General features: G+C 40.5%; 1 protein-coding gene across 3 annotated transcripts; it reads left to right on the forward strand.

Annotated features, from left to right (window-relative positions):
* The first annotated feature begins 1,385 nt into the window (after positions 1-1,385).
* ap4b1 (adaptor related protein complex 4 beta 1 subunit) lies at positions 1,386-21,606 on the forward strand. 3 transcript variants are annotated; one of them, XM_023341435.1, is made up of 14 exons: positions 1,393-1,427; positions 1,563-1,693; positions 2,648-2,872; positions 2,958-3,088; positions 4,052-4,199; positions 6,712-6,997; positions 7,275-7,373; positions 8,088-8,199; positions 9,521-9,604; positions 9,729-9,832; positions 13,363-13,570; positions 13,648-13,962; positions 17,288-17,440; positions 20,922-21,606. In XM_023341435.1, the coding sequence occupies exons 2-14, from the start codon at positions 1,581-1,583 to the stop codon at positions 21,347-21,349; spliced, it is 2,406 nt and encodes an 801-aa protein (XP_023197203.1). In that variant the 5' UTR covers positions 1,393-1,427; positions 1,563-1,580; the 3' UTR covers positions 21,350-21,606. The 3 variants fall into 3 exon arrangements, with proteins under 3 accessions (XP_023197199.1, XP_023197210.1, XP_023197203.1); XM_023341431.1 differs by having other exon boundaries at positions 1,386-1,693; XM_023341442.1 differs by having other exon boundaries at positions 1,386-1,693; positions 20,925-21,606.
* Positions 21,607-23,472: the final 1,866 nt, after the last annotated feature.

A 23,472-nucleotide genomic window follows, 5' to 3' on the forward strand; every position in this document is an offset into this window, starting at 1 on the left:
CTAAAGATTTAATATATAAATAGAAATGGCATCTTATTTGCCTTGAATATTTCTCTGAATCTTTTGGAAACATTTTGCCAGTTGCTTTTGCAGCGCACAGTGTTGTGGTACACAGGTTCATTACATTTTGAGCTTTTTGGTTGAAGGATGAGGTTGAGTTTTGGTGTTTGAACCTCAGATTTTCCTAGTTGAAAACATTTTTTTTGTTTTGTTTTATAAAACCTTGAACTTATGTTTAGACAAGCAAACAAAAAATAGTATTGGATGCAGAAGTAGTAGGTGCTATTTATGAAACAACGCCTCCTGGGTCCTTGAGCCACAGTTTGAAAGCCATGGATGACAATAATGTAGAAAGATTACAGGAAAGTTGCTGATAGCAGCAAAACAACGGATGAGTCGATGTTTCCAAACAAAACAACATTACTGAACAGAAATAAAAACAAATAAATTCTGAAGCATATGTACTGTATATACTGTACAGACCAAAAGTTTGGACACACCTTCTAATTCAATGGGTTTTCTTTATTTCCATGACTATTTATAAGGCAAGAAATCCGACTTATTAACCTGACAGGGCAACACCTATGAAGTGAAAACCATTTCAGGTGACGACCTCTTGAAGCTCATCAAGAAAATGCAGAGTGTGTGCAAAGCAGTAATCACAGCAAAAGGTTGCTACTTTGAAGAAACTAGAATATAAGGGCTATTTTCAGTTGTTTTACACTTTTTTGTTTAGTGCATATTTCCACATGTGTTATTCATAGTTTTGATGCCTTCAGTGTGAATCTACAATGTCAATAGTCATGAAAATAAAGGAAACTCATTGAATTAAAAGGTGTGTCCAAACTTTTGGTCTGTACTGTATATATATATATATATATATATATATATATATATATATATATATATATATATATATATATATATATATATATATATATATATATACACATATATATATATATATATATATATATATATATATATATATATATATATATATATATATATATATATATATATATATATATACACACTGCTCAAAAAATAAAGGGAACACTTAAACAGGTGTTTAACACTTAAAGTGTTCCCTTTATTTTTTTTGAGCAGTGTATATATATATATATATATATATATATTTGTTCTCATAAAATGAAATGTAGATTTTACTCGGAACCAAATTCAGCAGAGTATGAATAAGCAATGTGAACTTTTTCTTAAATTTGTGTAAATCCAGAATGTTACCTGATTATTCCACAATTCTCATGAGCGGAATACAGTACACGCAGAGTTTCTACATCTCTCCAACATGACGGCGCTCTTGTAAATTCCCTCCAGGACAGCAGAGGGCGATGTAAAATCAAATCCCCTGCGCCGCAGAAGAAAATGAAACATGGCGGATGTAAATAAACCAGTCATCAAAGCAGGTTATTGTGGGGGGAAAAAATAGTAGTTTGAAGCTCTGCTGAGTAATAATTTGGGAATATTTTATACTGAACCTATCTTGTGTTAGTCCGCCCTGTGTCACCTCTGACATTAAGATGGTAACAGGTAATTTATAGTTTTTTCTAGTTCTCATCATGCCGTATCTGAGTGGTAAGGAGACGGTGAAGGAGCTCAGGAGGGCTCTGTCCAACCCCAACATCCAGTCCGACCCTCTGCGGTACCGGAACACCGTCCTCAAAGTCATCAGGTGGGTTTCACCAGCTGTGTCTGCAGGGCCGCTTTTATTGGTTCACAGGGTCGAAGCTCCACAGCTCTCGGGCCCGCAGACACCTTAAACATTAAAACCTGTAAGAGCTTTACGAGACATGGACTACAATTTAGACTGAGGGAGCAGAAGCCAAACACGGGGAGCTGACTAATAAAGATTCCTATTAACAACTGAACACAATCAGTTATTATTCTAAATTCTTCTGCTGCTAAATCTTGCTGAACAGTAGAAAAGGGGTTTTATATGCCTTTAAAAATTTAAAGGGATTGTGTATATTCCTAATCTCTGTGAAGCAAATCAAAGTTTCTTAATTGAAATTAGCATTAAATTCACTTTTAAGTATTTTTTTGTAGCTTGCCTTCTCTGAGTAGTCATTAATTATTTACATATGGAGCAGGGGTGATGTCCCGCTGTGTGAGTGAGCAGTTTCTGTAAAAACTAGGCCATGCGAACAAAGACAAAATCATTTGAGGTGATACTTCAACACGTCTTCAGCATCTTTTGTTAGTGATTAGTGCAACTGTTACAGCTAGCATTCCCCAACCAGCTGTCTCCTTGTGTTTGTTTCAGATAATAGTGATCCTCACCTTGATTCTGAGATTTTTAAAAGCTGGTAAAATTTTATAATTCAGCTATAAATTTGAGGAATAAAACAGAGCGACTTCCCTGTACTTCTTCCAGCTTTCCGGTCAACCGTTGATGTCTTGCTCTCTCTCTCTACCTGGCAGCCTGAAAGTACCACAGACTCTTCTTCGATGTTAAAGTTTCCTTCCAATCAGCTTCCTTGTACTTGTCTTGACTTTGTTTTAAACTCCTCACATATACTGAAGACAGCTAACTTTGTTTTTTTTCTGCCTCACTAACGGGTTCCGCTCCGAAAAGTGTTTTTCTTAGCCACATGTGGTGATGCTGACGTGTGCTTCTCCGTCTCAGGGCTATGTCTCAGGGCGTGGATGTGTCTGACCTGTTCAGTGAAATGGTGAAAGCCTGCGCCACAGTAGATGTCGTCCAGAAGAAACTGGTGTACGTCTTCCTGTGTTGCTATGCCCACCTGAACCCAGAGCTGTCCCTTCTGGTCGTCAACACTCTGAGGAAAGACTGCCTGGATCCCAACCCCATGGTCCGCAGCCTGGCCCTGAGGAGCATGACCAACCTGAGGTGAGCAGGGAGACATGCATGGCGCTAACGCGGGCCCCGCAGCGCTCCGTGACAGATTCCTGATTGCTGCTTCTGTGTGTGGCAGGTTGCCGAGCTTGGTGGAGTACGTGGAGCAACCTCTGACCGCAGGGCTGAGAGACAGGGCGGCTTGCGTCCGGAGGGTGGCCGTCCTCGGTTGGGCCAAGCTGCATAATCTCCAACCTGGCTCTGAAATAGGTGGACTTGTCATTTCTTCTGTCTGTCTCTTAAAAAAGAAACAAAACAAAAAAAAGAGCGGAAAAAGTAAGAAATCAAACCAGAATAAGTGGGAGATCATTTTTCAGCCAAAAGTGATGCAAAAAACAAACAAACTGCCAAATCAGACTGATTTGATCATCATCCAGAAGCATGATGATCAGCAACAGCTAAAGGTTTCTCGTATTGCCAAGGAATTGTTAGAAAAGTTTGATTTAATCCGTGGGATCAGTGCAGGACCTAGCAGATACTGTCTTTTTGAATTCCTATAGAAGCAACTAATTATGAACGCAGTCTATTTGACAAACTAGCAACTATCCAGTTTTTTCATTTTAAAGACACATAATATGAGTTTGCCGATTAGAATTGATGTGTTTTAGTGAAGCGGCCTGGTGGTGGCGCCAGCGTTCACATATTTTATTCTCATTTACTCATTAGCCTGTTTTTATCACCAGTTGTGGAAATGCAATAGGAGTGGGTGATATAGTCTTAGAATTGTATTGTAATATTTTGTGGTACTATTTTGATAATACCAAAAATGACGATAAAAACGATTTAGTGCTACTTTTTATAAGTATAGAAAGTAGCACTTTTATACCTACAGGCACTAAATCAAAAAAACATTCTATATTAAATAACATTCTTATTTGATAGGGGCTTGTTCAGGAAATCAGTCACTTAAAGAAGTGTGACTTGTACCACTAAACTGCACACAATAACTGCTTTTTCATATTTTCAAATTTACTGACATTTATTAATTTTCAGTCATTTAGAATTTTGAAGAAATCAGTAAAAAAAAAAAGTGATAATACCGTCAGCTTTTTTATTATTTTTTTTTAGCATGATTAATTGAATGATAAATCAAAATTCTTTTCATGGTAAGAATTTTTTCCACAATAAATGATGAACGAGCGAATAACAGCTGGTGTTTGGGATGCGCTCCAGACGGCGCGGTGGTGAACGAGCTGTACAGCCTGCTGAGGGACCCGGACCCCGTGGTGATGGTGAACTGCCTCAGAGCTCTGGAGGAGGTCCTGAAGGACGAGGGGGGCGTCGTCATTAACAAGCCCATCACTCACCACCTCCTCAACAGGTTGGTCCAGGCAAACTGCCCTGGGTTCACTTAGGGTCCAGTGAGACAAGTTAAGGCATAGCTGAGAAGTGGAAGGAAAATTAAATATGGATTTTCAACTTGTTTCCAACATCCGGGCAATATGTCTGAAAAGCTGAATTAGGGCTGAAGTATGTGTCACAATATTTTATCAGTCGATATTGACAATTATTGATTTGCTTTTTTGTTTGTTTTAAATATTACCAAACTGGTGACACGACCTTTCCTGTTTTATCCAAAGTTTTCACTCGACGTCGTTATGTTTTTATTTTAAGTGGCGAAACCTGAAACTGCTGCTGCGCAAGTTACTCTACAGCAGGGGTGCCAAACTCCAGTCCTCAAGGGCCACTGCCCAGCAACTTTTAGATGTGCCTCTGCTGCACCACACCTGAATAGAATAATAAGGTCATTAGCAAGGCTGTCAACAACCATCACAATCCACAATACTGCTCTGAAGAACCTCGGATAATATGAGTTCCAACAACATTTAATTCCCTTTTGCGATCAATAGAGTATTTTTAATTGAATTGTATTGATCACGTGAAAGCATAACCGTCACAGAAATGTCAACAATCCATTCCCGGAAAGGGGAAACTCCAGGTAGAACTAAGCACCAGCACACAGAACTACAAGCAAAACATACTGAAAATATACTGAACTAAAGAAGAGGAACGCAAACGAGGGACAGAACAGGAAGTCATTACTGTATGTATGAGAGGAGCAGGAAATCAAATGAAGGAAATTGGATTGTCATCATAAACCTCTATTAGCAGCTGAGGGGAGAACAGGGTGGATGAAGGCAGCAACAGCACCATGCTAGCTCCAATCAGAGACACTTTACACTTCAACAGACAGCCAGCTGGATTTGAAACCACCTCCCCCGAACATCATTTATTCTCCCTCCTGCTGACCAGAAGAAGACACAGTCTAATTAAAGCTGAACTACAAAACAGCTTCCTCCCTTTTAGCGTGCTTAAACGTACACTTCTACAATGACTGAATTATTTCGTTCACCAGGGTCCTAAAAAAGAATTTGGATTATTATATATATTTTTTCTTTAGTCTTTTTGTCCTAAAAAAAATAGTCTCAGTTTGATTTTCTTTTAATTTGAGTTAAGTTCAACCCAAAACTGTTCAAAATATTTGTAATGATTCTTTCAATTCTATTTTAAGGATGGGTAAATTTCATCATCATCATCATTCCAGAACAATAAGAAGAAATGTTGTGAAAACAAAGAAATGATCTGGGCCAGATTTTAGAAAAGGACTGATTTTTTGAGAGGCACTTTTCCTTTTTTGATGAATGTGTTTTTTTCAAACATTGTACTTTATATGAAACTCATAGGCCCAAATTAAGTGATGTGTATTCATTTTGGGGGGAATTTTATGAATGCAGATATTTAAATATTTGAAAATAATGCAGCTGTAGCAGCTTTCTTTGGAAACAACGTTGAGTTATTGGTTAGAGCAGGGGTGGGCAATCCTGGTCCTCGAGGGCCGGAGTCCTGCAACTCTTATATGTCTCCCTGGTCCAACACACTTGAATCCAACAGCTGAATCACCTCCTAAGTGCAGTCAAGTTCTCCAGAGTTCTGCTAATGACCTCATTATGTGACTCAGGTGTGTTGAAGTAGAGATGCATCTAAAAGTTGCAGGAGACCGGCCCTCGAGGCCTGGAGTTGCCCACCCCTGGGTTAGAGGATGTATTAAATCTACCATGCATCAATTCCTACTTGCTGATGTGTAGGTCTGCCAATTAATGTACTGTAATTTGCATAAGTTAAAGCTGCAGTATGTAACTTTTGTAAAAAAAAAAAAAAGATTTTTTCTCATATTTGTTGAAACTGTCACCATGTCATGACAAGCAGATAATCTGAAAAGACCTCTTCTGCCTTCTCCCAGTGCTAACTAGAAACAACCAATCAGATCTTAGTGTCAATGATTGACAGCACTCCCCTCCCTCGCTTTCTACTCCGCTGCAGGTAGCATAGTCTGTCGTGAATGCTAAAGCTAGTTAGCATGCCCACTGATGACGACGGATAAACGGTTTTCATGTAACAGGAAGTTATTTCTCCACTACCAGCACATTTGGGAGCGAGTACATGAGGCCGATTGACAACACCAATCCCCTCCTTCTGTATCTGATTGGTCGTTTTTGGTCGAGGGAGGCGCATTTCTTCAGACGGCAAAAACAGTTCAGGGAGGATGTGGAGGACTACCTGTCTCATAACAAACTGTCACGACATGATGACAGTTTTAACAAATATGTAAAAAGCTTATTTTTTTATGAAAGTTACATACTGCACCTTTAAGGACTTTTTTTCGTTGGTGAAGAGGGCCCCAAAACTGGCTCCGGCCCACGGCCCCTCATCCTTGTGAATACGGCCCTGGTAAAGATAGACAATACATATAGAAGAAGAACAAGATGGAGCCCGCAATGAATCCTTCAGGATGTCTACCAGTGAACGTCGTATATAAAATGTTTTGCTTCCAGGCTAAAGGAGTGTGACACTTGGGGCCAGTCAGAGGTGCTGAGGGTCCTCCAGCGGTACCGACCCCAGTCAGAAGACGAGCTCTTTGACATCCTCTCCCTGCTGGACTCCTCCCTGGTCAGCCCCCACCCTCCTGTCATGGCGGCCACCCTCAGCCTCTTCCTGAGCCTCTGCTCCAGCCTTCCTGCGGTCAGCCAGGCCGCCCTGGAGCGAGTGCGAGGACCTCTGCTGGCCGCATGCGGGAGTGGATCGAGGGAGATGAGGTTTACGGCCCTCTGTCATATACAGGTGAGAGTTTCAGCACTAACCTCTCATTTATTTATGTGTCACTTCCAGACTGTTTCTACTCTGCAGTGTATAATATTTTTGCATACTTCTTACAATACAATGAATGCATTTTGAGCCTTATATCAATCTTATCTGTAAAATCTTATGTGCCTGATCATGTTATTACTTAACCCATCATCTGCCTCTGTTAATACCCAGAGACTAAAACCTAATATTTTGAGGTTTTATTTGTTCATTAGTGTATAAAATCAAATAAAAGTTTTTTGTCTTTTTGCAGCTGCTGCTGCGTTCCATCCCCGGCCTGCTGGGGGAGCACTACAAGCGTTTCTTCTGTAGCTACGCTGAACCGGCCTACATCAAGCGGAGAAAAATGCAGGTAGTGCTTTTATGCCAAGCAAAGTTTTTGTCATAAGTTATTCCTTCACACTTTGTGTGAAGCTGGCTGTTGGTTGCCAGCTGGAGGCAACCAACAGCTGGTTGCCTCCAGACAACCAGCTGTTCATTTAACCCTGGAGTGGTTTTGATCCGTGGTTCTCTGAAGGACTTTTAGATGACAATGTTCATTGTTGTCATTGCAACAACGATTCTCCAAGTATTCGATTGGTTTCTTTGTTGCTTCTTTTTATTTTGCTGAATTGTCAGACTTTTTGTTTCGTGAATATCCACAAATCGATCAGCATCTGTCACATCTACTGATGCTGCAGCAGTACCGTCCACTTCCAGCATTGGGTCCAGTTTTAGCTCAGAGACGTCCCACATTGGTTGCTAGTAACTACCACCGGGAGCAGGAGGAGAAGTCAGAGGAGCTCAATTTTTTTCCAAAGATTATCTGTCTCATACCAAACTGCTATGACATAGAGACAGTTTCAACAAATGTGTAAAAAGATTATTTTTTTTAAGATTTAAAAAAAGAGAGGAAATTATTGAGATTGTCTTAATGTCTCATGCGATTAATTGATTTATTGCTTATTGCTACAGACCTAACAGCATGATGTATTAACCAGAGGTGTGTGTGTGTGTGTGTGGGTGTGGGTGTGGGTGTGGGTGTGTGTGTGTGTGTGTGTGTGTGTGTGTGTGTGTGTGTTTGCAGGTGCTGGTAGAGCTGGTGAATGATGAGAACGTTGTGATGATACTGGATGAACTGAAGGGTTACTGCACTGACGTCAACACAGACACCGCTCAGACCGCCATCTCAGCCATTGGTAAGAACACACACACAAACACACACGCGCGCAAACCGTCACTTATCTGTGACGATATGTATATACGGTACCTTTTTTGTGTTTCACTTAGCTAAACATTGTCATTACAAGTGTGTATCCAAAAGGATCTAAAATTCAACCATCCCCTGATGGCTCCATTAAAGTTTTAAAATATAAACAACAAACAAAAGCAAGGTTTTTTACTGAAGAAGTAGACATCTGTAAAATCTGTATAAATAAATAAATAAATAAATAAATAAATCTGAAAGGGTTTTCTAACCAAATTAGAAAAAAAAAGCCTTCTCTCCCAAGAGTCCCACTTAAACTATCACTACAAGACATAGCATGCAAAAAAAATCCTGTTCTAGCAAGATGCACAACTTGTTAAAACGAGAACGTCTTCTTGTTTTGAGGAGATAAAAAAAAAATCTTGCTGCGGCAACATTTATATCTCATTTGAACAAAAAAAAAAACCTCTTTCAAACAGCAAAAGTTGTAACAGCAAAACAGCAACACCTCTCTGGATTCTCAGATGTCGCGTAGAAGAACCAGGGAGAGGAGGAGAATTAAAGCGAACCCTTTTACGCGTTTTTAAGAAGTAAAAAGCTTCAAAAGGCGAATTTTTATGTCTCGGTGTAACGAGAATCTTTTCATTCAAAACGAGAAACTTTCTTGCTGTAACGAGATATAAAGCTCATCTCACTGGGATGAGAAAGGTTCTCGTTTAAACGAGACACCGTCATGGTTCTGGGTTGTATTGAGTGCCTTGTGTACATAGTATCACCTGCGTCATTGTTTCCCTGCTGGATCCTTCCCTCTTCTCCGTCCTCCTCCTCTTCTTTGTCACCCTGGGTCTTCTCCTGGTCCTCTTCCTCTCTTTGGAATTGTTTCAGACTTTTATTAAACCTTTATTGCAACTTCCAATCCGGTCTCTGCCTTGATCCTCTACTCACCTCCATCAGATCATGACAGACACTGCTCCCGAATTTATTTTCGAGATCTGGCAATTAAACACATTTGTAATGATCAGTAAGAAAATCACAAAGTGTCTAAAACTATTTGTAGCATGAAATGGCAGGTAGTCTCTGTGTGGGGGTGGGGAAAACGTGCTGTTATTCCTGTCTGTGTTTCCATTGCTGAAACCATATTAGACGTAAAACAATTCTGTTTCCCTTTATTAAATCAAATATGCAGCAAAAGGAAAAAAATTTTTTGCTTATGTTTATGAAAGCACATTCCGGGATCTGAAGCTGAGATTGCTGTGGTGTTGACTTTTAAGCTCGTATATCCTGTTCCGTCTCCCTTTGTGTCCCTCTGTCAGGTCGCATTGGCCAAAGCTACAGTGACAAATGTCTGGAGATTCTCACCGGGCTGCTCGGGCTGAAACAGGATCAGATAACCTCAGGTATAAATCAGCCCCGCAACATTCAGAAAAATAATCCCCATCATCCTCTCTTGAGAACATGTTGATCACTAGTAACTGTGTGGTTTTCTGTCCTTTGTCCTCCTGCCCCGCCCCGTTCTCCCAGCGGTGGTGCAGACGATACGTGATCTGGTCTGGGCGTGTCCTCAGTGCAGCGATGCCGTGTCTTCAGCCCTGGAGGGCTGCGAGGAAGTGCTGCAAGACAGCCAGGTTAGAGCCCAGATCCTCCCGCTGTCGCCCTGATGGGGCTCCGTTTCACAGAGTAAATCAAATCAACCTGATTCATTGGATTTAGACATACACATAGGCCTTCATACACATAGGCTTTGGTTTGCAACGTTTGCAAATCAAGACCTCAAAGTCCACCTCCCTCAGCAGCTAGGACTCTATGGCCATCAGGGGCGCTACAAAAAGCCTCTTCCAACCCAGAGTGGTCATGAGGTCATTTTTCTCTTTGACACAGACGTCAGACTTTATTCAAATGAACGTTTACAAAACAGCCAAATAAAATGTTTTGTTGAGATTAAAATAATACATTTTTTGTTTTTCAGGAACTGGATAGACTTGCTAATAAATGGAGTATGCGTTTGCTTTGAGGGCTAAGTAGAAAGGCCGACATTCATCAACCGCTTTACATATTGTTGTTTCTTCATTTTGATCAGCCCTACTGCTTCTATTCCTCCCGTACACGAGGAAGCTGTTTCTTCCATGTTTGTAAATGAGAATAGTTTTTGCATTGTTTTACATGTGTGGTCTCACTCAGGTTTATGAGTAGTACAGAAACCAGGCCGCGTTACAACAGTGAGAAATCGCTCCTGTAACAGGAAGAAACCTCCAGCAGAACCAGAACCACACTCAGTGTGAGCGCTCACCTGCTACGACCGACGAGACGGAGCAGAGACACAAAAAAGATTTGTGGTCTCAAATCTATAAGAAGTTTGTGCATTAAGGGCAGAGGAAGTCTGACTACTAGCATGCACTGAGTTATTTTCATGTTCCTTGACTTAGATAACAGCAACCAACAAAATGCTGCATTCAAGCAGCTCACAGCAAGTATCATTATACACTAATATTGTGATGGTGACTGCAGCAAAGTAGGAGCTCTCATTTCATCCTTTGCTGTATTGTGTTCATTCCACAAGGTGTTTTTCAGGAGTGGGTGTGTTTCAGTGGGAGCGGCGCTCTCATAGGGTCGTGAGCTCAATTCTAGCTTTTCCCACCTCATATCCATGCCTTGCTCTAAGCCCCCGATGTTGAAACCCGACGGGTTTCAACAACGGGTTCACACATTGTCATGTAATGTGCGAGCGCGGTAGATGTTCCGCTCACTTAGTCAATTAGATTTCTATTTGCAATGACATAGAGCCCTGTTGTTTGTTGCTCTCCTAAATGTCGTCTCTGCTTTAAGGAAGGTGGTTTGTGGCTTTTGTGAGACAGGCGTAGACAGGTGAGATAAAAAAATACCTTCCCCCGAAACCCTCATACGCTCAGTTCTGTAAAATAGAAGCTGCACCCGTACTGACTTCTTCCGTTTGTTTTGGGGGTTTTTGTCGCACTTTCAGAACATTTTAAAATTAGACAAAGAAATCACTTTTTTCTTTCTTTTTTTGTTTTACATATTGACTAAATTAGTGCAGAAGGCCTTCATCTTGACGTCACTGAGCAGAAATAGTTTTTATATTACTAACTGAGAGTGCAGCGCTTAAAGTTCACTGAGATCACTATCTAAATGTCTTCAAGATGCAGTGGGCTTAGCATAGAGTATTACTGAAGAATATAAGAGGTTCCACATGTGAAACATTTCCGAGGATGTGGTAGGAAGTCCAAAGCGATAGCGATGAAGCCAAGAATTTCCACCAAGGCTGCCCTGCAGACTGTGGACCATGCCTTGGTAGCAGTCCAGCAGACGGTTGCTACTGCTGGACTCCGTAGATGCAGACCAAGGAGGAAGTGACCTCTGACCCAGTGCAAACGATGGGAGACTAGCTATGCTCAAAACTGTGTCGATATTCCGCTAATGTCAAGAAAACACAATTGCACAGTTTTTTCACAAGTGTTTCCAGTAACTAAAAAAATGCAATTAAAATCACACGAGTCCGAATGTTCACACAATAAGTTGTTCAACTTGCTGTCTTCTTAATTGTTTTCACCAGCAGTAAAATCTGGTTGTTCATATGACTCATGTGACGTGAAAAAAAGTGTTTCCAGTGCAGTCTTTCAAAATACACCAATTTCGATGGAGCCGAAAAACCGCCTCGTCCTAGCACAAAAGCTTCTGCCGCGTTTCCAGATTTAGCTTCGTAATTCCAATTTGCACGATTTTATGGTCGGTGGAAACATGACTAGTGTTGGACATCATCTCACTCCTGAACTGGAGAGCTCCTGCAGTGACAGACTGTGGGTCCTTCCTCCCAGCAAGGGAGCAACTCAAAAACTCAATAACTGTTTACATCCCTGCTACCGTTTGCATATTTTTTTTCACTTTCTTGTAAATATTCCAATATTTCTATTATTTGCACGTTTCTTAGTCTGAGAATATTTTTAATAGCCGTACTATACTTTTTCTTATGTTGTAAATTCTCACAATACCGTCTCATATTTCTTATTGTTTCTCAGAATCAGAATCAGAGTGCCTTTATTGTCATTGTACAAAAGCGCCACAAAATGCATATTGGTATTATTTCGTGGTTTGATTGGGCTGTTGCTTTGCTGCTGGTATGCCTGAATTTCCTCACTGAGTGATGATGAGGCAAGGTTTCCCCCAGTGTCATATTAGCCTGGCGGACCACCAGGCTTCACTTGCATCGTTTGTTTATTTATTCTAGGCTTTTTTTTTCCCTTTTCTTTTTTTTTAGACACTAGTAACAATCAAGCAGAGACGACCTGAAGTAAACTCTCTGGTGAAACTGTTATAAGCACAACGGCAGCATAGTACAGTATATTGTACAGTCAGTATGTAAACAGAAAAGGAGACTGAAGTCATTTGTCTTTTTATTAACCACAAAGAGCTCTGCAACCACTTCCTGTTTCTGCTGCTCCATATGATAACAACTTCAGCGAATAAAGTGACAAGTCATGGATGAAGTATCAAAAATGTTCTAATGCTTTAAGTAGGATTAAATAACAGAAGTGAAAAAAATATTTTTAATTGTATTTTTATGTGTTTGCCTTTTTTAAGACGTTAAAGTTCCTGTCTTGGTATTGTTGGTAATGTCGTCTAATTTCACATAACTACTAAGTCATGTTTTCAAATTTCCTGTTAGATTTAGAGTTAACTCATTAACACAGTGAGCCACTGGATGAATGTGCTAGCTGCTCAAACCTATGCTAGCATAGCCAGTTTTCTGGGGGAAACTGGGGGGGATATTTCCATTGTAATACCAATGGAGACATATAAAAATTATATAATGAGTTAGTAGAAGTGTTTTAGTTGCTGCAACAGCCACTAAAACATTGGCTTTTCTATTGTTTACTGAAAGGGCTACGAATAATTTCTAATTCCACTTCTAATTCTTATTCTAACAAAACAGGCTTTTACTGTTTTAAATCAGATACAGAGATGCACACTGGGAAACATTCACCACATGCTTGCATACTATTTTGTTTTATTGGATATATTTATGTATAAATTTCAAAAATAAACAAAGCATGTGGGGAAAGGTTTAAAGGCCAGGCCTGCACTGCCCACATTATTCCAATCTGTCTGGAAATAAATGCTTCATTAATTTTTCATCCACCAGGGCAGGCAGGCGTTGCTGTGGCTGTTGGGCGCCTATGGGGAGAGGATTTCCAGCAGCCCCTACACGTTGGAAGCGTTCATCGACGGAGTGAGAAGCGAAACCTCCATGGAGCTGAAGATGGAGCTGCTGACGTCCACCATGAGGCTGTTTCTGTGTCGTCCTGCTGAGACTCAAGACATGCTGGGGAGGCTGCTGCACTACTGTATAGGTGCGTGTCTGCAATTAGACGCCTGACTTGAGTGATAAACTGACAATTTTCACCAAACACAACGTTGTGTTTTACAGAGGAGGAGAGAGACATGTGTGTGCGCGGCCAGGCTCTCCTCTATTACCGCCTGTTGCAGCGTGGGATCGCAGAGACGCGAAATGTTCTCCAGCTCCGGAGATCAGACCCCTCCATGGGTGTTTTAATCGGCCGCCCGGCTGAACCCTTTAGCCAGTGGGTGAGCAGCTTCAACACTCTGGAGCCTCTGAAGCACTGTTCAGTAGAAGTAGAGTCAACCAGTAGAGGGAGCCCAGAACACCTGGCATCTATTCCAAAATCAAACGCGGACCTTCCGGATGATCTGGACTGCAGACAACTTGAGATGGTTCATTTAGGTGAGCAATCAAATTTTCTGGATTTTTCATTTTGCTTCCTGTCCTTGCACTGTATGCTGGCGTTTTTGAAAACACGTTACGTTTGTCAAAACGTGGTGAAATGGAGATTTCGTGGAACTCCCTGGAAAAGTCCTGACGCACGTTTGATATTTCTTGTTTTAGATGTGCTCCCATGCAGAAACGCTTTTGTATGCCGTAGCTCAATGATGTGCATTCATAGTGTCCTGCTGTGTCATGTCCGGGTGTGTTACTTTTTCTCCAAGTCATCGTCTCTTTGTTGTTTTTGTTTTGTTTTTCTTCACTAGAGGATCCGCTAACCACCTGGGAATGACATTTCAGAGCTCCCAGTGCGTCCACAAGTGCTCAGATACTTATTAGCCAAATGAATTAGATGGTAAATGATGGCCAAGATCAAGTGTTGGTATAATTCCAGATTTGAGTTGCAATGATCAAGCTGAAAAGTGGTTACCAGCCAACTTTAGTTTTTTATTTAACCTTTATTCGACCAAAATTCCATTGAGATTAAAAATCTCTTTTTGTTTAAGAGTCTCGGCCAAAATTGAGGAGAAAAGAAAAAAACTTTAAAAAGTTACACAGCTGAAAGAGAATGACAAGCTATGAAAAGCAGGTGCATGGTTTCTCTGTGCATCTCTGTTTTCTACTTTTGATATGTAAGGAAAAAGAAGATACAAAAGGCAGCCTGGATCTGGGGAAAAAAATGATTGAGACATAAAATAAGATTTATATATAGCGGTGGGAATATCTGGGGAAAAAAACTGTACGTTTTAAGAAAACACAGTGAGCATGTAGGAGTTTTCCAGGGGAAAAAAAAAACCTTCTTGAAACATATATTATACATAACATAATTCAATCAGCGTCTCCTTTGTAAAGCAATGCTTGATGCTTAATCATCCACAAGCAGACAGTGGCATATTTTTTGCAGGGGGAAGTTTGTGGTGTTCTACATAGGCTAAGTCATCACTTTGTGTGTAAATACATTTGACATCTCATAGAAATCGGCTCAAACTGCAGGAACCATGTAGTTTTAACAATTCTGTGTACCGTGAAAAGGGAACCCACGCCATGCCTGTTTGGCATGCAGTGAAACACAGCCTGGACTTGCCCAGGCCTCAGAAGCATTTAGCATGTGATATATTACACTAGACTATTGTTTCCTGCATAAAAACTAATCTGAATTGCAGCAGCAATGAGTGATAAACAAAGCAGCTTTTAGAACCACCGTTAGCAGCCTTGACCTGAGATGGTCCTCTGTCAGCCTCTTAACACTTTTGTGGGGAATTTTATCTACTATTTGCTCAAATATTTGTGATTTTGATGATGTCATTTGACTAAATGTAATGTTTATTGACTCGCAACTTACTTTAATTGGTTGTTTTAGTTTTTCTCTTTATGTGAATAGGGGCAGATATAAGTTTGTACTACTTAAATGTACTTATTTTGAATATGCAAATAATACCTAGCTTCCCACTTGTTTCTTAATAACATACATCTCACAATAATTTAATAAAAATTAAAGGAGGCACAATAGCTATAGAACACCATAACCAAGGAAAATTATCTGGCATAATCAAAAAGGATTGGACAGAAGTAGAAGCTTATTGTCTTATTATTAAGAATAATTATACATAGCCATATAAACACATATATACACAAATTCTTTACATACATGCTTGCACATACCTGCATATTTGCGCACACATACTTGCATAACATACCAATATATATATTTATACCTCTACAAATACAAATCTTCCCTATTATCACCATCTCAATTTGTGATAAACAGTCTTATCCACTATATGTTTCTAACATTACATTTTTATACATTTTCTTAAACTGTGTGATATTTGGATTTTGTTTGAGATCCTCACATAAATGATTCCATAGCCTAACACCAGAAACAGATACAGAGAAACTTTTGGTTGTTCGCCTGGTTAAGATTTTCAAGTTATACTCCCCTCTTAGATCGCACCCTCCCTCACAGTTCTTAAATAAATATTGAATATTTTCTGGTAATTGTCTCTTATTTGCCTTATACATAGTAATTGCTCTCTGGTGTGACACAATATCAATAAGTTGTAGTAATTTTGACAGCTTAAGATCGGTGTGTTCCAAATAGCTGGCTTCGTGTATAGTGCTCCATTTCATTCATGATTTCTTTTCGTCGTTACATAAACTATTCGTGTTAATTACTGAGCGAATGAAATTTGAAAAAAAAAAAACAAACATAAAATGAATTGAAAATTAAACTAAATCACTTAAAAGTACTTTGAACTGCCTTGTTGCTCAAATCCATCCATCCATGTGAAATGTGCAATACAAATAAACTTGACTTGTTCATTGAAGCACACAACAGTCACATCACCTGCGTATCCGCTGTGGTTAGCCTGGCAGTCATGGGTAAACAGGGAGAAAGGGGCGGGGCCTCTCCAACAACTTATCAAGGTTAGTTAAAAGCCGAGCTGAGCAGCATCCTGACTGAAGAATTTGGCTTTTCCAAACGAATGTTTTGGACGTAGGGAATTTTTGAATGTTTTGGGTTTAAAAAGCAATTGGTCTCTCTGTTATTTTTGGATGTAACGCCTTTGTATTTACAGAAGCTCAAGTTTTGCTCAAGTTTTACTCAAGTTTTGGTAACCAGATCTCTCCTCCATTATGAACTTGTCGTTAAACAGTTAAACCAACAGAGTGGTTTAATGCAGAGTGTTGCGATAAGGAGCTGGATTAGACATGCTCCAGACATTCTGACCTGTTTGGAAGAATCCGGACCAATCAGGCAGCATGACTCCTGTAAACACAGCCCGCATGTGATCGTTATTGCGCCGGACCGGTTCTGTGAATCCTACTGCATAATGCTTGTTGTGGTACCCCGCAGTGTGGTTTTCTGTCTCAAAGCGTGACTGCAATGTCTGCAGTGGGACCATCAAGGACATTTCATATTGAAAAGCTGCTCCTGAAGTGCATTTTGCTCTGCAGTTTTCCCCCAGTGTGTCTCAGGAAGTGACCGGCCCAATAGACTGAGCAATTTAGAGTGCAATGACCAAAACCGGAGCTGAATCGCATTTCTTCCATCATCGTGTTGCATGCCACACGTATCCCGCTACTAGAGTGTATTTATAGCTCTGACATCAGAGGTTCCTGTTTACTCCCTGCTAATCTAATGTGGCTGGTGGTCGTGGTGCACAACAAGCACAAGACGCTCGGGTCAGATTTGATTTAGTTTGAGATCAAACGATGATTGCATGTGCTTGAGTAGCAACTGTGTCTCCTGCACCCTGACTGTGAGCCTCTGTTCATCCTCCAGGTTCAGACGGCGCCGCTCAGCGTTTGGGCTGCCCGGCTGGCCTCCCGGCTCCCGGCGCCGAGCCCAGCGTCACTCTGTCTCTTTCTCCAGCCGTCACCCCGGAGGAGTTTGAGCGCCTGTGGACGCAGCGGCGTGCTTCACGCTCAGAACAAGGTAATGGAGCCGAAGCTTCCTCTCGCTTACATTGGTCAGGATTAATGTAAGCGTTAATGTGATTTTACGTTATTCGCTTACATTAAGCGAATAGGTCTGTCGAGGCCCAGGATGCGAAGTTTTCACCTGAGTGTCGTTACCTTCTCTATTTGAAAACAGCTGCAGCGTCTGATTACACAACTTTAATATTAATGTTGTTGCAGCCTTTTTCTGCAGTCCATCTGACAATTTAGTAATAAGCAGCTGTGTAGTTACACCATAGCTACTGTTAAACTGATTTAGGGTGTTTCCACACCCTAGTCCGGTAGAATTGGTTCAATTGGAGACCGAAATTGCAACGTTTGTTAGCTCCTGTGGTTTGTTTTCACGCTGCACTGAGTCAAACAATCTAAACTAATTGAAGAACCTGTTCACTCTCTCGCCTGTGGCTGCGCTGCACCAAGAACCGCTGAAGGAACAACACGAAAAACCTCAGAAGAAAACACTCTTCACCAAAAGTAAACAAGAATGGAGCAGCGTCAGATTTTAGCAGTTATAGGATCTCCCTTTTGTCTTTGGCAAAGGACCATGAGGCATTTCTCTCAGTAGCACTCGACTTCCCCGTTTGCTTTGGTGGTGTTTACCCACATAATCTGGTTCCTGCTTTCGGCCCGGTCTCCTCTCAGCTCATACATGCTTTGAATATGCACATTTGAATGCAACCGAACCGAGACTGAGGTTTGTGGGCGAGCCAGAGTTCACTTTTCTGATCCATTCTGAGTTTTAGTACTAGTTTGATTACTTTAATCAAACAAGAAGGATTGTTACAACAAAGAACAGAAAACTCCACCAAACACAAATTTCTTTAATTAAAGTAAGGGTTTTCTAGCCAAATTTTTTTGCTTCATTCAAAATCATACATAGCACTTTTGTAAGTAAATATTGTTGAAATTTAGTTAGCTGCTTAGTTGGCTTGGTTGATACTTCTTCAGCGATTATAATGTCTTCAGCGATTTGACTGTATTTGACTTGTTTTCAGTCCAGTAGCTGAACAATGATAGATCCTTTTTAACACACGTGAACTTTAAAAAAATAAAAATAAATTAACATCTGGGTAAAGAACCTGTTTCAATTTGGAAATTGCACATTTGTACAAGCTGTTTGCTTGAAGGACACAATTCCTTCCCATTTCTTAAACTGAATTTATGAAAAATATCAAAGAATTACTGTTCCTCTGAATAGGAAACTGAGAGCTGTTAGCAGGAAACTGTGCTAAACGATGAGGCATTTCCTCTGCCCTGTGCCCGGCCCAATTTCTGTTTTCCTCCTCCAAATGTTATTGCCCCTTAGTTTTGGAAGGAAGCACTGAATACAATAAAGATAAATACCAATTAAATTTAACTCTTAGCTCTTTGGGGATCAGGCTGTAGTCTATAAACCATGTTATCTTTTGTTGAGCTTTCTGGAAAATGCAACTAAAGGTTCTCGGCTAGCCTCGTGATATACTGGACTATAACACTTTTCACTCCTGTGGACTCGTGTAGAGTTGAGTGTGAAATGACCTTTGCTCTCCATGATAGGGTTGGAACAAGTACTTTTAGTTTGTGGGATGAGAAGATGGTTGATCCTGTGTTTGTAAGATATGAAAGCAAAGTGTCTCGTTTTCGTTTTTTACAGCCAGCGTAAAACATTTCCAAACTTTAAACTCACTTTTTATTGGCACCTGAACCCAGTTGGCCTTGGCTTCACGTATTTTGGAGCTGTTGCCACATTTACAATTGTTGGAGAATACTTTCAATTCTCCGACTCAAACCAACAATAAAACAAAAGACAAACTGATCTACAAAGACAGAAAAGGAGAAAAGAACAAGAAGAAGGAGGGAACAACTCAAACTCGGTGTCAATTTATTTGTAAAGCACTTTAAAAACAACATGAGCTGCTAATAGCTGTAGGGTAAAAACAAAGTAATAAAATCATCCCATAAAACAATAAAAGTCATCAGGCTTTACTTGAACACCATGGAGTAAAACGGAGTCTTTAGAAGCACCTTCAAGTTCAACTCAATCATGTTGTTTCAGTATTTAAAGAAAATACCTCTGCGAATTTCAGACAAATGAATTACACCACACAAAAAAGTTAATATTCAGCTTTCAGGTGAAATCTCTGGATAAACCTGAAATAACCTTACATTATGAATATATTGTCCGTGCAATATCAGTGTGCTCAACAGTCATGTCACAAAGGACTCGTTGGATTGAGATTATTGGTGGGGAATATATTTTAAGAGTTGGGAAGTTGTATTTTTCACGCTAATGTAAAGTCTCTGAGCAGGAAAAGCTCACACTACACACACATAACAGCCAAAAATGTTGAATGTCACAAAGTAGGAAACACAGACTAGAAACAAGAAAACACACACATGTACATCGCCTGATATTGTCACCAATATGATCACCATGGCAAGATTTTCTAATATTGTGCAGCCCTGTGACCTTTACAGTCACTTTCTCTAGTCAAGTATATCTTTATAGAATATTGAAGCAGGAAGACTCTTCAAAGTTCTTTACATCATAAAAACATCACACAGTCACCAATTGTGAAACAAGCAATAAACATTTTGTTTTATCAAATGCCGTCATAAGAATCAGCAATAAACAAGCAGAACATTGATTAGAAACTATTTATCTAAAGCAACTCTAAACAGGTGGGTTTTAGTTTAGATTTAAAGGAACTCTGTGGTTCAGCTGTTTTGCAGTTTTCTGTAAGGTCTGTGCGCCACAAATTGTTCCACATTTGTGGTGCATAAAAGCTGAATGCTGCTTCTCCTGTGTTTGGTTCTGGTTCTCTGGGATGCAGAGCAGAACCAGAACCAGAACCAGAAGACCTCTAAAGCTGCTTAAAATAGGAACGTCAAAGTTTCAGTACTTTTTGCACAACTTTGCTGTTTCACCAACAATTAGCTTAACAGCTAAATTCACAACAGGTGTTTGATCCATGAATCGATCGATAATAAATGTCCTGATTTGATCAGAATTGAATCCTTTCAAAGGAGGATTTTTTTTCCCAAAGAAGTTCCTGGATAGCTGAATGGCTTGAATAGCACTGTGCTCCAATCTGATGGTTGAATAACATTAAAAACAACAAACATCTGTGTTGCTGAGCTCTCACTTTTGCTATATAACATAATTATTCTTGCTGCAATAATTTAGCAGCCAGAGGAGATTTTGAATTGAAAATTTTTCTTATCTGGTCGCTATATGGTTTTTCAGTCATTAATTACAGACCCTCCAATTAACTTGATTAAAAAATGTAATTGAGTCCCGCCACTATTTTTTTAATATGCAATTTTTTCGTGTGAGATCTTGTTGCATCCCTAGTCTGTAATAGTGTATTGATCACTTTGAGATTAGATTTGAATATAATAGTTACTCAGTTACATTTACTGCAGCACACCCACTTGTTTCATGGTGTTTGTTAAAGACCTTCCTCATTCTGTTTCAGCAGAATCGGCCGATGAGGGAGATGACGGCACGTGGATAGAGGACACCATCAGGTGTGGGGCCGTGCCCCACTGCTCCCCACAGAGCCTTCACGCCGCCATGCAGCTCGTCAACATCCAGACACTTGCCTTCACGCCGTCACACTCGCTCCCGTGGAAAGTCTTCCTTTACACGCACACCTGGCGCGCCGACGCATCCTGCAGCACGCTGGTGCTGGGGGAGCTGCTGTACGCCGGAGAGCTAAATCCAAAACGCCCCGCTGAAGGAGAGACGGAGGGCAACGAACAAACGCAAGCAACTGCGGATGGAGATAAGGACGTTAAAGTGACTCTTCGGCAGCAGCCGCATGATGTTAGCGCCCTGAGGGTCTTTCTGTCAGTCCTCACCACTGTACTGCACACACTTTCCTCTGAGGTGGAAAGTGAGTGAAAAGTGAAAGTGAGCCTAAAGTGAGTTGCTTAGTTGATGTCTCTTCCATCGTGACGTTATCCAGTGCCTTGAATACGGACGTGGGTGAGAAAAGAATGACATGACTTTGACACAGTAACAGGAGAGTACACACCAACACTTGTTACAGATGAGGTTGGGTAAAATGTGCACAAAAGCTGTTCATATTTTGTGCTTAGTCATATCCAAAGTGTGCTACGCTGTGAGAAGCTAAATAAAAATCAGCTGAGGTTCATGAATCTCCTGTGTTCACTGTTATTTTGTTCTCATAAAGCAGAGTAAAGAAATCCTTTGATTTCTTTCTGGCCTGATGGCACTGGAACCACAATGAACTGCATTCATTCAGATTCAATTATTTTCAGGTGGAGCTGGGACCTGGAGTCATAAATTATAGCGCTGTTTACTTAGAGACTCACAGACGAAGGTAGTGTTATACTTTTAACAGAAGCAACTTGAACTTTAAACTCTTGTCTGCAAATCATGTGTTTAGATCAGTCACTCTGCTTTACACACAGAAACAGGTTTTTGTTGCTCTGTACGGCTGTGCAGGTCTGACAAACATTTCTGTGAGAAGGGAATAGAAGACAAGCAGGAAAAGAATCCTAAAAGTAAAACGAGAAAATGTCTGAAGAAATTTAAACGGGGCCTGCCAAAGTGTGCCCTTCGGTTGGAACCCAGTGTTCTGATGCTAAAAAACCAGCATAAATGCTAAGCTTAGCTAAAATAATATTAATAAATAGCATGTGGAGAATCTCAAGCGTGTTGACTAACATGGACTTACTCCATTCAATATGTTAAAACTAGTGTATAAGCTGAAATTTGCCAAAATGCTAATGTTAGCATAAATTCTGTCAGTGGCATGTAGGGTATCACTAGCATGATCTCTTTCTGTGCTAAACATGGCTATTAAATAAAAAAATAGTGAAGGCTTTTATTTTGGAGGGTATGTGATGCTCTCATTTGGACAGTCCAGTGTGGTTGTCAGTTAAGGGGTACCAAGTTCTGTGACTCATATGATACTTACTTCCTTTGCTCTACTGCCATCTTGAATATATTAATAGTGTTATAGTGTTCTGTCAAGGTGCTATTCCTATATTTCTAAATGCCAGATCTGCCTTCTGTAGTAACTCAGTGTTCCACCATCACTATAGTTTTTAGCTTCCTGCTCAGCCCTCCTCTGTAGTAACTGAGCGCTCCGCCATGTCTGTAGTTCTGACATTCTGCCATCACTGTAGTTCTAAAGAGCAGCTCGATGGGCAGACAAGGTTCTGTCTATTTTGAGTCTAACTGACACAAAGCAGTGTCAGAATTTGTTTTGCTTTGAATTTGGCTCATTTTTTTTGTTAATTATGTCGCCATGGTTACTCGAAAGGCCAACAAAAGTAATAGCACCCCTCACGGGATCGAGCTGCACGTTTTGATATGTATTGTGAGGGGGCACGCAGCGGTACGAGTCGCTTTAATGGTAACAGGAAGCGGCAGTTATTTTGAGGTGCCTGCCATAGCAATGCATGCCTTGTGAATGCAGTGAAATTATTTGCTTCTCAATAAATTTCACTGCTCTCCTATGCATTGCTATGGCAGGCCCCAATTAACGAATATGCATTATTATGTGCCACTTTATACTACAGTCAAATAACTGCTACCTTCAGTTGTAATGAAAACTCTGTATATACTGTATATCAAAATAAAAGACATTTGACTTTGTATCATAACTGTATCTGGGGCCTGAAATTGGTCTCTGTCTCTTTAAGAACCTCCTAGCTTTCCTGACCCTCCCCCTTCAGCATGTGATGATGACAACAGTGTTTCTCCATAATGGTGTCTACAATCATTCTTCGGAGTGCTGTAGTTCCTATGATGAGCTCAGCAGATGTGCAGTTCCACCACTGGGTGTTTGCTAACTGCTACTGCCACTAGTCTGGAGGAGCCGAGTAGGGGAGCTGCTGGGTGGGGGCGCCAAGCTGGAGCTTTGGGTAAGTAGGCGGTGCATTGTATGATCAGGTGTTACCGGCAACACTCCAAATCACAGGAGATTCAAGGATTCCTCAAACATGTACAAATAAATCAAGGCAAAACTCCAGGCATGATTTTTAATGAGGAAA

The sequence above is a fragment of the Xiphophorus maculatus genome, chromosome 1, assembly GCF_002775205.1.
Source record: "Xiphophorus maculatus strain JP 163 A chromosome 1, X_maculatus-5.0-male, whole genome shotgun sequence".
NCBI classification, from domain to species: domain Eukaryota; kingdom Metazoa; phylum Chordata; class Actinopteri; order Cyprinodontiformes; family Poeciliidae; genus Xiphophorus; species Xiphophorus maculatus.

Excerpts from the sequence above, each read along its gene's own strand:
- ap4b1 (XM_023341431.1), top strand. The coding sequence starts at position 1,581 with ATGCCGTATCTGAGTGGTAAGGAGACGGTGAAGGAGCTCAGGAGGGCT. Across the intron at positions 4,200-6,711 it reads ACTCACCACCTCCTCAACAG|GCTAAAGGAGTGTGACACTT; the intron begins GTTGGTCCAGGC and ends TTTTGCTTCCAG. Across the intron at positions 9,605-9,728 it reads ACAGGATCAGATAACCTCAG|CGGTGGTGCAGACGATACGT; the intron begins GTATAAATCAGC and ends CCGTTCTCCCAG.